The 13605-nt window shown below is 40.0% G+C and overlaps 1 protein-coding gene across 1 annotated transcript; it reads left to right on the top strand.

The window, feature by feature from the left end:
- Positions 1–597: 597 nt before the first annotated feature.
- Positions 598–10286, top strand: LOC116251423 (uncharacterized). The gene is made up of 3 exons (XM_031625696.1): positions 598–1332; positions 8431–8469; positions 9809–10286. The coding sequence occupies exons 1-3, from the start codon at positions 1268–1270 to the stop codon at positions 10053–10055; spliced, it is 351 nt and encodes a 116-aa protein (XP_031481556.1). The 5' UTR covers positions 598–1267; the 3' UTR covers positions 10056–10286.
- The last annotated feature ends 3319 nt before the right edge of the window (positions 10287–13605 follow it).

Consider the following 13605-nt stretch of genomic DNA (forward strand, 5'->3'; position numbering starts at 1 on the left):
TCAAAGAGATTTCGGTATCTGGATGAAACTAAAAAGCGGTTCGTTTAAGAACTCAAAGCGGGTGTTGGATTATGACAAGATCCAGCCCCGAGTCGATGTCTGATTCAGGTGCAACACTGCTGACCTCCTCTCTTGAATCAAAGAATGAAAAAAAGTACAAGGACTTGATGCCTGGTTATGACCGGTACTTCTTTCCGCTTACAAAGCATGCAAGAAAAAAGAGATGTGCTTACTCGCTCTTCGTTAGGAAGGGGTTAGATTTTTTGTTCTTTTTAAGGACCAATGTTAATAAGTGGACCAATGTTAATAAGTGCGTTGATGCGAAGCGATGAATTAAGCTAGCTGGTTAAGTGATTCATAACATCTATAAAAAATAATGTTAGAAGTGAATAAAAACAATCAAAATGACATAGAAGCAAGAGAAAGAATGTAGGGAGAGAGAGAGCCACCCTTGTTTCTGTTAAGCGGGCTTGAACGTCACACTGAGTGAGAGTAAGAGAGAGAGAGGGAGAGAGCGCCTAAAATAGCCAATGATAATTGGCCATTCCATGCATTAAAGAGAAAAACCAGCCCATAAAGAGGCCAAAGTCTGCCAATCCAAACCACATAACCAAGCCATGAACAGGTCAAAAGAAATGCCATAACGCTGAAGCCATGAACAGGTCAAAAGAAAAGCCATAACCCTGCCACGATAAAGCACGCCACCCAACAAACAGCTGCCCAAAGCCTTAAACAAGTAACCAAATGTCAAAAACTGCGCCATAAAGAGGCCACAAAGAACACCCTCCATGTAGCACCAATAAATAGAGCACGCTAGTGACGGCCCAAGCCTTGGGGAGATGAACCAGGCAAACCACGAAATCGACAGCACAGTAATAAAGCGAGAGGCAGAGAGAAATGGAAGCACCAGATCGAGATAAACCGAGAGGCAGAGAGAAATGGAAGCACCAGATCGAGATAAACCAAGCATAGCAGTAAAGCGAGAGGGAGAGAGAAGTGGAAGCACCGCAACCCAAGCGGCATCGCATCGGTGACCCAAGCAACAGATCCAGTGGCAACCAAACTGTAGACCCGGCGAAAGCAACAGCAGCAACCTCAGCCACACCCCAAGTGGCAGACCCCTTAATGGCGACCGTGACAACAATGACCGAAGCTATGACCCAAGTAGATCCAGTGGCGACGTAGTCGATAGACCCCGCGGAAGCAGCACATTGACAGCAAACAACCTCAGTAGTGATCCAAGCGACAATGCAGATGGCAGAAACCAATGGCAACCTCAATCAATGGAAGAACCAACCTCAAACCATGGGTGCCTTTATGCACGCAAATCAGGCACGCACCTCTCACACGCATGATGCATGCGGATCATAGTCATGATGCACACACATCCGGTTAAAGACGCACCACCCAAATGGCGGTGCGTTTGGTTGGGTGGTGTATCTCATCTAACCACTGTTAGGGACTTTTTGGTAGAACCATAGTTGGCAAACTTGCTTATTCGAATTGCTAGTCACCTGGCACTACACCAAATATGACACTTGGTTCCGTGCACGTGAAACTTCATGTATTGGCAGTTGCCCCTTTTCACAATGTTTGTCACTGATTCAACTTGCTAGCTAAAGATAGCAAAAGGCGAACTGCACTTTACCAGCTTTACAAGCTTTTGTTTTAAGAGTTTCTTATTTCCTCTACTGCAGTCTCTTCTCTTCATTTTTTTGGGGATTGGTAGTACGTCAGTTTCTTCTGTCCTTCCCATCCCTCTCGTTGCCTTTCTTTTACATCTGAACACCATTTTATTTCATTTCCTTCTTGTTTAAGTGGCCATCGAATCACAAGAGAGTTTATCCTTTCCATTCAATCCTCTCCCTCTCTCCATCCAAACAGGGTGTTAATTAACAGCCATCCATTTGATATTCATGTCAATAGCATCCTAAAATATAAATGAAAATATATATGAGCTTTTATGAAGGTGTTTGTATGAGCCAATGGCAGAGCCAGACACCTATACTTGGAAGTACATGTTGATTTTTCCTTCAAGTCCGATGATCATATATGAGCCAATGGCAGGGCCACACCATACAAGACTTGGCCCTCCATACGTGTAGTACTATTTATTTATAGAATGTGTCTGACTTTGTTCAGTAAGCGGGGTCCACATTTTCATTGATAAGAATATTATATCATCAAACATTTTGGTAATATCTTGGTGTATCTTTTATGATTTCATTGGTGTGCTGCTGATTATAGTTCCCTACTTGTCACTCTTTCTTTCTCTTTCATGATGAAAGAACCCCCAAGTTGTAGTGGTGCCATACCCAAAGCAAGTCCACAGTATCCTCTCTTTCAATTTTCTCAGCTGCTATTCAACGAGCTATCACCACTCCCACCACTTTAGCCTTGGCCTGCATCCACACCAACACTTTGCCGCTAATCAACTTAGTGATATGGATTGCTGATTCGTTTGTGGATCACAGCAGCATAGAGAATGTCGATCTAGACCCACCTCGTCCTTTTAACTGGATCCAGTCCTATGAAAAGCACAGAAACAATAGGTCACCCTGACCTAATCCAAAAAGGGGCACACCTAACCATCCAGCCCGGCTTTTCTTTTTTTTTTTGGTTGCTCAGGAGTAGGGTGTGGGTTTGGACATTGTGCCTCCAGCCAATTCTGTGCAGCCAAGTTATCCAGGCTGCCCCATCAGCTAGTAACTTGTGGCCGCTTGTGCAATAGTGTTTCCCTCTCTGGGCAATGTGGTCGAGCCTTGGCCATGCACTAAAAGCAATTGCATCAATTAGTTGTATGCTGACATCCCTAGCAGGGGAGGAGGGAGGGGTGGGGGGCTGCCTAGGCCATGGCCCCACCCCAACTAAGTGAAATTTAGATTAACAAAATTGAAAATTTTTAGTTGTATAATGTATTTTTTGGATTTTAGTTTAGTTTGGCCCTACCCGGATAAGTTCATTAAACTGTTTGGCCCGCCCCTGAAAAAAATTCTCGCTCCGCCCTTGATCCCTAACTAGCTGCTATGTGGTTACTTCTCCTCCAACCAACATTCTCCCTCATGATTGGAAAATTTAGACACATACTCTTTAACACCCAATTAGAATTTTTGGTTGTGCTTAATGTTTTCATCGTGACTTTTCTATTAGAAACTTTAAAACTATAAAACCCAGGCATGGTATGGAGATTTTTGGAACTTTGTTGATTTGGCAAACTTAAAGTGTGATACTCCTTTGGCTCGTATCCTTTATAATTTCTGTTGTGAATCACTTGGGCAAGTGGCTACCTAGTCTAGCTCTCTATTCATGGTTTTCTCCCAACAACTCCACTTCTAACAGTGGAGCTCTCTCATGCAGAAGGGAACACCTTCAAGCTACTTGGGCAACTCGGCTGCTCTCAAGCTCTGCCAAGGCTAGTAAGGAGGATAACCTTGACTAGCTCGCCCTCTTATGGCCGCATGTACCCAAGAATACTACACCAAGCATCACAACTACCCAAATAAAGTGCATCCATGCATACGGAGAACAACCCTAGAGTAGGAGTCCCTATGCATGATTAACCTACTTGGCTTTTCCACTTGACTTCTTGTGCCTCTTGTATGTTTCTAGCTCCATACACAACACACTACTTTGCTGCACCTAGCACATTTTGCACCCAATGCAGTGGCATGCACCCCTTTCATGTCATCCCTCTCCCTGTCACGGGGAACACCGACTAATACCTATTCCGCTCTTGATAAAAATTGTGCATTGCCAGATACCACCAGGCTCGCTCCATTGGCCACACCAGGCTCTATGCATGCCCAATAGAAATTGAGACTGCAGCTTGCACTTGCACGTCTCCTACCAACTACTTATGCCACCGCCCACCAACAAGTTGTAGCCTTTCCGTCATGACTGCTCCACCAACAATAATAGCTCAAGCTAGGAAACTTAGGCTATCGCCCTTGAAGATTGCTGCCCCGATCTTCCACGAAGGCACTGCCCTGCTTGCCCAAGTTTGCTGCAGCTTTTGGCCAAGCTTTGTTGCCTTCATTGGTAGCTCCCTTAGCACTCAGCTAGAACAACCTCGCCGAGCACGAAATGCCCCTTGTTATGATATTTTCGGATGGAGGTGTAGAATATCCTATCCTCTTCATAACTGTAGGATCAGATAGATGTTAAAAATGTCAAAATCTTTGGACGATTGCTATCACACCTTTCTTGGAGATTCTATCAGAGGTGGTTTCTCCTTTGAGATTGTATTCTATGTTGAGGAGCAGCTTTTTGTGTTCTATAAACTCTAATGATTGCATTGTAAATTTATGTGTGAGAAATAATAAAAGAATGCTTTCCTCCTTCATAGGCTTGTTGTCGAACCACATATCTCATTGTATCTCTTTTCCATTTCTCTTGCTTTTACCTTTTAACATAGTATGATTGCACTGTAAATTTATGTGTGATAAATAATCAAAGAGTGCTTTCCTCCTTCATAGGCTTGTTGGTGAACCACATATCTCATTGTGTTTCTTTTCCATTTCTCTTGCTTTTATCTTTTAACATAGTATCAAAGCATTGATTTCTCTGGTGGTCCATATCCTTTCCATGGTGGAATTAAAAGATAATCAGTTTGAGGGTGAGATTAGCAACAGCAAAGGAAATCCAAAATCCAGCTGTAGCAATGATTCCTCTAGTATGTCTCTCAAAATCACTACTACGCTTCTCAATGGGGCAAATTATCTGACCTGGGCTAAAACCGCCTGCTTATATTTTAGTGACCGATCTAAGGTCAGCTACATCAATGGCAGCATAACTCCACCAGACGAGTCTGATTCCAAATTTACCAAGTTTATTGACTAACAATTAGAAAATGACTTGGTAATGTCATGGCTAATGAATTCAATTGAGCCACACATTTCTAATACCTTTTTGTATGTGGGAACGGCAAAGAAGATCTGGGATGCTTTGGAAGAAGTTTACAGTGAGCAAAATTTTTACTAGAATTCATTAGCTGCAACTACAAGAGACAACAAGTCTATGCCTCTCTACCTGAATCAAATTCAGTATGATGAGCTTATACAATACTGACCAGCCACATCAGATCTAAATATTTACAAACAAGTGGAGTTGGATAAGGTGTTCAAGCTTCTTTCTGGTCTTGAAAATGACTATGAAAACTTGCTTATTCAAATCCTTATGATGTATCCTCTCGCAAGTTACAAGAGTGTTTGTCAAACTTTCCAATGATAGGATGCTTGTCAAAGGGTAATGTGAGCAGAACGGGTTATATGTGATCAACCAGAATGGGTTGAGTTCACTTGCCTGTGCTAAGAATAAAAGATCGAGTGAGTACCACCTATGGCACTCACTTCTAGGGCATACTTCTGATCATGTGCTGAAACTTCGTGTTCCTGGGAGCAACTGAGAAGTATGCCTGTGATGCATGCGGGTTCACCAAGTCTACTAAACCCCCGTTTCAAACTAGTGAGTATAGATGTTGAATTGTTTGAAGTTATCCACTCAAATGTGTGGGGACCCACACCTGAGGATTACTCCTATTTTGTCACAAGTACTGTGTGTCTTCCATTTAAGATAAAAGTCATGTTACCTGGATTTATTTTCTTAGAAATAAATGTGGAGTTTCCAAAATTTTTGAAGAATTTTATAACATGGTTTACACACAGTATGGTGCAAAGATTTGGAAAAAGAAAGTTGAGTTTAGATAATAAAGCAGAAAATATGAATAACTCTCTCCAAGAGTTTATGAAAAAGAAAGGAGTATGACCTCATAAAACTTGCGCAAGAACTCCACAACAAAATAGAGTTGAGCAAAAAATCGTCAGCTTCTTAATGTAACTTGATCTCTCATGATCCATATGGATGTCCCACGGCTTTTTTGGACTGAACAACATGCTGCACTATTAACTGTGTCCCAATACTAGCATTGAAGGTGAAATTCATTTACAAGTTCTTCTCCAAAAGAAAATTTCTATTTATCATTTTGAGATTTTTAAGCGTAAATGTTATGTTTACATTCAAGAAAAAAATTTGAAATAAATTTCAGAAAATGTATTTTTCTCGGATAGTACAACAGAAAAAAGTTGTAATTGTGTTGATCCAAGCTCAAGGAAGTTGTTTATCTCCTGTGATGTGAAATTCTTTGAATAGGAACCTTTCTTTGAAGCCGCAAGTAGGGGGAGTCACACAACAAGTAGTTGAGCGATGCTGATGCATGTGATAATGTTGCTGGAAACAAACTTCAAAACCAGGTATGCTCCTAACAAAACCAAAATGCCTCTTATTAAAAGGCTTGAGCTTGAAGTGTATCACTCTGCCGAAAAGGGTAGAAATCACAACCCATCTACCAACCTCACTAGTTACTAAAGCCACCATTACAACCACTAAACCAGGCCTTAGGTGTTCCACTAGACCTAGTTGACCTCCATTGAGACCACTAATTTCTATACCTATCTGAATATTCAGAAAACCTACTCCATAGAAAACTACCTCACCTTTAAAAAAAAAAAACTCTCAAAAACATACAAAAAATTCTTCTAAACACCTACACTCAACGTGAACCTAGAACCTTTGAAGAGGCCAACCAAAGCCCAAAACGGAAAGCCACCATGTTAGAGAAACTTTCAGCCCTTGAAAAAAAAATAAAACTTGGGACTTGTGCTTTTACCAAAAGGGAAGAAACCTGTATGGTGTAAATGAGTTTACCACATAAAACATCACAGTGATGGCACTATTGAGCAGTTCAAGTCCAGGCTGGTTGCTAAGGGCTTTACCCAAACTAAGGAATTGATTGTAAAGAGACTTCTGGTTTTACCACCAATATGAATTCTGTTAGAATGTTACTCTCTGTTACTTCTAACATTGGGAAATTATGCAACTTGATTTTAAAAATGCCCTTCTTCTTGAAGAACTTAAAGAAGAAGTGTTCATGGAAGCTCTTCTGGGGATCAAGAATGACAAAGGCTATGTTTGCAAATTAAAAAAAGGCATTATATAGGCAAAGACAATCTCTTAGAGCATGGTTCTCTCGCTTCAATGAAGACCTTATAAGGGTATGTCAGAAGTAGTGCGGACTATAACATGATCGTGTCTAGGCAGACATCAAAGATTATTTGTCTACCGTTGTATGTTGATGATATAATGATGATCGGACATGATGTTGATTTCATGCTTAAAATCAAGGGATATCTCCGCAATTTGAAATTGAGGATTTAGGGAAGTTGAAATACTTCCTAGGCATATAGATGACCCGCTCAAATTAAGATATCTTCTTGTGCCATAGGAAGTACATAGTTGACCTACTAGAGGAGACTGTGCATATGCGAACCAAAACTGTTGACACCCTTATGGAAACAAACTGCAAACTAAGACAAGATGATGGTGATCAAGTTGACAACATTTAAACCTTCCATAAACTTGTTGGCAATTTGATATATTTAACCATGACTAGGCCAGATGTCATGTATGTTGTGAATGTCATTAGCTAATTTATGCACAAGCCTAGGTCACCTCACATTAAAGCTGCTCACCGTATACTAAGATACTTGAAAGGCACGCCAGTGAAAAAAAATTAATGAAAAGAGATATGCCTCTTGACATCATTGGATTTGTCGATGCAGATTGGGTTGGTGATACAAATGATAGGCGTTCTACATCCGGTTATTGCATCCTCATGGGAGGAAATCTTGTTGCACAAAGAGTAAAAATCAGTCTATTGTTGTTCGTTCTAGCGCTGAGGCTAAGGATAGTATGATGGCATTATGCATGTGTGAACTTATATAGGTTAGATCTTTATTAAAAGACATCAAAGTTGAAATAAAGGGTCCCATGAACATGATGTGTGATAATATGATGACAATTTACATTAAAGCAAATCCTATCTTCCATGAAAGAAGAAAACATATTGAAGTCGACTGACATTTCGTGAGAGAAAAAATTCAAGATCAGGTCATCAATATGCCGCATGTGACCATAAGAGGTCATTTGATGACATTGGAACACCGCAGAACAGAATGGATGTGTTCTGTTTAGGAAAAATCAATGCAAACATCGGACAAAGAACAGTGGGTATAAAAGGGTGAGACGTTCTAATGCATTCCTTGGTTTACCACATAACAGGTCACGGAACAGGCATCACAGTCTCTCCCCCGACCCCGAACCCTTTTCTCTTTCTCTCCTTCCTCGTCTCCACCCCTGACCTGCCCTCACCCTTTCTCTCCTTCTCCTCCATCCTCCTGCCCACTGGCCATGGTTGCTGCCCATGCCTCCCTCACCCAACTCACCCTTTTCCCCAACCCTAGAATGGCGCATGCTTGCCTAAGATTTTTTCCCCAAAATCAGGTTTCATTTCTTCACCTCTCACTCTCTCTCTCACAACTAGCATCGCCTCCCTGGCACTGACTTCCTTCTTTTTACTTTTGTTTGGTTGTGTAGTCCATTGCAGCAACTTGACAACCGGGCATCAACAAACTGGTATGTTGTTCTTTTCCCCTTAAACTCATGAATCATGCCTTGTGTCTGTTTTCCTTTTGTTAGCATTTTTTTCAATATTTCTCAATATTGAATAAATGTATCGCATATTGTGAAAGCATGAGTCCTTGTTTAACGGCCATGGCCCATCGGACTACATCAACTGCCTTGATTTTAACTTTATGTAACCAAATATCAGTATTCAACAGGCACAATAAGATGAGGTTCAAATTTTCGAAAAGAAATGAATTGTCAAGACGACAACATTGTCCTACTAAATCAATTAGATCCATGACATGTTGCTGGAAAAAAATATGATAATACATCTCATATGTTCAACAGAAGTCCTCAACACTCGAATCAAGTGAAAAGGCTTTGGATAATAACAATATGGGGCATATGTGCATGCACATTGAAGGTGGAATTGTTTTGGAATCAAACAACACATACGTTTACAGAGATCCAACACCTTCGGAGAACCACTGGTACGAAGCTTTGCACCAACCCCAACAGTCATTGGAATGGTTTTAGTTCCACAGAAATTTCAAAAACAGAAGTATCAGTGTGAACCCACTAAAGCCCGCAGTTGGGAATATAATATTCTGACACAAATGATTTCACTTTAAGGGTTGTTTGCTTCTTGCTTTTATCAACTGGGGAAGAATATTTTACCCCAATGTCAGTCACCAAGCCTGTCGCAGAAAAATTCAAATCACAGATTCAGTCCACATGATATAATTGTTTTCTCACGAATGAGCAATTTAGGCTTCTTAAAGCCCCCTCCCCTTTTTTTCTAATTAGCATATGGAAGCCAGCATAAAATAATTTTCTGAAAATATGAAGAACATGAAAAGCCTACTGCAAGCAATTCTATTTTTTTTTCTAGAAAATGCTTGGAGAACAACTTTCAGTAACTCCATAGAAATAAATTCAATGAGACAACACCAGCCTGCATAAATTCTTGTGAATTCTTGTTTTTTTTTCCTGGTTATGGAAATGTTTCAGTCCTAAGCACACTTTGTACTGTTGCTTGCCCGATCTGCAATATGAAGAAGGTGGTCTTAGATGAGGTTGAAAAGATCTCCATTGACATAATTCAGGTGCCGTTCCTCAACACCAAGTTCTTGACCCTCAAGAAGCTTGTTGTTAAGTGGGGCACCATGTATTTCAAAGGGCAGATCATTTTTGTGTTTGGCTGCAGAATTTATGTCATGGAACCTTCATTCCTTTTCCCTGTGATCAAATGACAATAATTGTCAATGTCTTCATGTAGTGGAGAATACCTATGTCTGATTGTGATTGCATATGTGGTCTCATGAATGGAAATTTTTTGTTGCTTTAGGTTGCTAAATGATGAACATAAAGATAGGATTGAAGAGGTTGATGGTGCCAGGTTAAGTGGCACATATCCTGATGAGTCGTATGCTTTTTCATCTCCTTCAAGAGTGGCCACTAGAGGAACCAATGGAAAACTTTCGCCTGGAAAACCTTCTCCAACCAAAGCGCATCATATGACCCCTTTTGGGCAAAGGACCAATACGTTTGTTTTGCAGTTTGAATTCAATCTTCCAAAAGCCAAAATGGTATAAAAGAAGGGGAAATTGATTATTTAGAAGATGATGTCATTAGAAGAGTTAAGCCTATAAAAAGGTGTTCATTGCATGTCCGAGAATTGGGGCCAAAGCCAGGTTGCATATTCATGTATGATAAGATTAAGGACTGGGTAAAAGGCATATGCTTGCACTTGTCTCTTTTCTCTTGTAGGTTTACTAGCAATAGTTTTCCTCACTAAGAGAGTATGTCTTCTTTTCTTTTTTAGAATGTACAGATTTGTGCAATTTATTTGCCTCGGATTGTATTTCTTTTCTTTGTAAAGAAAAGATTTATTTTGAAAAGAGAAGTGTTGTAGTTCACAGGCTCTATGTCAAGTTGGGCCTTGAGGAACAAGCGAGTAGAGTAGGGGTGATGTCATTCCCCCATTGGGCAGGGAAAATTGATAGAAACAATGATAATTTTTGTTAGTGATGAAAAAACAATAGCTCATTTTTATCTATTACTCTACTTCTAAACTGATAAAGAAAGCACAAGTTATTGATGTCCTATTGTTGAAACTATGGAGGGCATATTACAGTTTGAACATGACATAAATAAACACCAGACAGGACAGACAGCACATACAAAACTGACCATAAGACACAAACATCAGACAGAATGGACAGATCAGATAGAACAGAAACAAACGCCAGACAGAACAGACATAATAGAAATGTGTGAAACAAATGCCAGACAAGAGGAGCGTAGTGTTCTGTTCTTAAAATCATCAAACGATGGACAAAGAACATCATTGTCCATGAGGACAGGACAGTAGTGTGATAGATAGGACATCCTGTTTGTCTTGTCCTAATGGACAGCAATCAAACGACCTCAAAGAAGTCAGTTGACAAACATTCTTACTAAGGCACTTGGAAAAGAAAGGCATCTACAAATAACTAACAAGTTGGGACAAATAGATGTCTCTGCCCCACCTTGCAGGGGAGATTGTTATGATATTATTAGAGGGTGTGGAAAATCCTAACCTCTTCATAACTGTAAGATTGATAGCTGTTAAAAATGTTAAAAATCTTTGGAGGAACATTATCTTACCTTTTTGGAGATTCTATAGGCTGGTAGTTTCTTCTTCAAGCTTATGTTCTAAGTTGAACAGCAGCTAATCCTCTTTTACAAATTCTAATGATTGTATCATAAATCTATGTGTGAGAAATAATAAAAGAGTGTTCTCCTCCTTTCCATGGACATAGGATTGTTGGTCGAACCATGTTTCTCTTTGTGTTGCTTTTCTTTTTCTCTTGCTTTTACCTTTTAACACCTCTGTCATTACAAGGATGGTTGTATTACTTCCAAGCATGATAACCATGTGCCTATGCTCAGGCCACATACACCATTTGCCTAGTCCTTATTTGAGCCTTTTCACTCCTAGTAGCCTTAGTCTATGATACCTTCCCTTCGTCCTATAACAATATCCTTGACAATTTGCCTAGGGTCCAAACTCAGCCGACTCAAGCAGAGATACAAGGCTTGGTCCTCGCCTCATGCCTTATGCACGCAAAAATGGAGGGACTGCATTATCCTCCACGCCCTTGACTAGAAGAATTACTATTAAGCGATGCACCTCCCAAGACTTCTTCCTGTGGCCTGCTAGCTTTGCTTAATTCTTCCATGCAATCCATCTCTATGCCACGGCATGCTTTTGGCCTTAGCCGTTTATTGGCCTAGGACCCAATTCGAGGGTGGCTACCCTTGAGGGCCCCCTAGGAGGATAAGTCCATAGCTGCCAACCATGGCCCTCCTCAGCCCAACCAGGGCACTGCTTGATTCATGCTGAGCTACTTTTTTCTCCTCCTACATTTTAATCTCCATAAATTTCTTGATTATTTTGGCCATCTTAATTCTATCACACATGCACTACAATGCATCTTAGATTTGTGATCTAAGGTTGTGAGAGAAACACTAGATAGACAAGGGTTAGTGATTGTAATTGGGATTTTATTGCTTCAAGCTTATTTGAATGGGTCATGTTGTATAATTGTACAAAGGGAAGCACTTAGGCAACCTAATATTCTATGATGAGTGGGTGAAACCTGGTCACTAGTTTAATATCAAAGCCTCTAAGTTGCTTGATGTTGTAAACATCAAAGGGAATGCTTGGACACAATATAAAAGAGAGATCAATACAGTCAAGGGTGGCTTGATCAATACAATCAAAGGAGACATGAATATAATAAGGGTATGCTACAAGCCATTGCGAGTCATGCAAATGCTATGAATGTCAATTTTAAGATCATCATGACATGCATGGTGCATATAACTTTATTGACTCCAAAAGCAACATATTGAATATGAAGTTGCAAGGAGTAGGTCTAGTAGTCATGCATTAGATGCACACGTTCATATACACCATCACTGTTGCTTGGTCTATTTGAACACTTCCCAAGTTTGATTGCAAAAATATTTCTAATTAGATTTTAGGCACAAATTAGTACTTCGATGTTGAATGACAATTCAAGGAATATCGAGATATTATATACCCTCCACCAAGCTTCAATAGCATATCTCACAAGACATTAAATTTGGTTTTTTGGCAGCTGAAATTTTTTAGCCATAGGAGCACTCATTATGAGGTTAGAGCCTATCATCTTAGTTTGAGTAAAAGAATCCAAGCATGGATGTGTTAAGAATGAAAAAGTTCATAAGAGGTATTTTTCCATTCCTAGCTCCTTGATAGTTGCCATATTTCTACCTTGAATCTCTGTTGACTAATGTTGTCTTGATGGAAGCTTTTTCCTTTTGGAATGAACTTGGAGTATGAGTTAAGTACTAGTTAAAATTTTCTTTTTTGGTGTAGTAAGCAACCTGAGGTGTAGTCAAATGTGACATTGACAATTCGAGTTTCAAGACCTTGCAAGAGTCGTACAATGTCATGGTAGGTTTGCACCATGGCTTTAGCATATTAGCATTAAATGATTCATAACAAGCCAAAATACTTTGAATTTATCCTCTACATTCTCACCAATGGTCAGAACATCATCACACAAATTTTTGAATTTCCCGATGTATATATTCTAAGAATAAAAAAAATATTTCATGAGGTAGAACTCCATAAATTGTGAGTGCTCCTACATAAAGGAATGAACACACTCTACATCTATTTGGATGTGTCTTTTCTAGCAATCGATGCTGACATCAACTCTGATAGAGTCATTCTGATCCATCACTTAACCTAGTTTCATTGCAAGAGGCATAAGCAAGATCGACTGCTTGAGGCTTGAGGACATATCACCAAGTTGTTGGATCCATTACTTATGCTATTATTGTTGCCCCTATATGTAGCACTATCCTTAACTCCAATACATTGGAGTGGCTAAGTAAGGACTTCCTTGGCAGCTTTGGCAACACATTCTACTCATCCATAAGATTGAGTATGTATATGCCAACTATTTGAGGGATGGACCAGATGGTATAAGACTTGGGAAAATAGCCTGCTAGTGCTATAATGGAAGAAAAAAAACAAGGCAGCAAGCATTGAGGGATGTCCATTGAGCAAGTGATGGTATGGTTGGAAGGACAAGATGAGGTGTCAAT

The sequence above is a fragment of the Nymphaea colorata genome, chromosome 3 (genome assembly GCF_008831285.2).
Source record: "Nymphaea colorata isolate Beijing-Zhang1983 chromosome 3, ASM883128v2, whole genome shotgun sequence".
Lineage (NCBI taxonomy): Eukaryota > Viridiplantae > Streptophyta > Magnoliopsida > Nymphaeales > Nymphaeaceae > Nymphaea > Nymphaea colorata.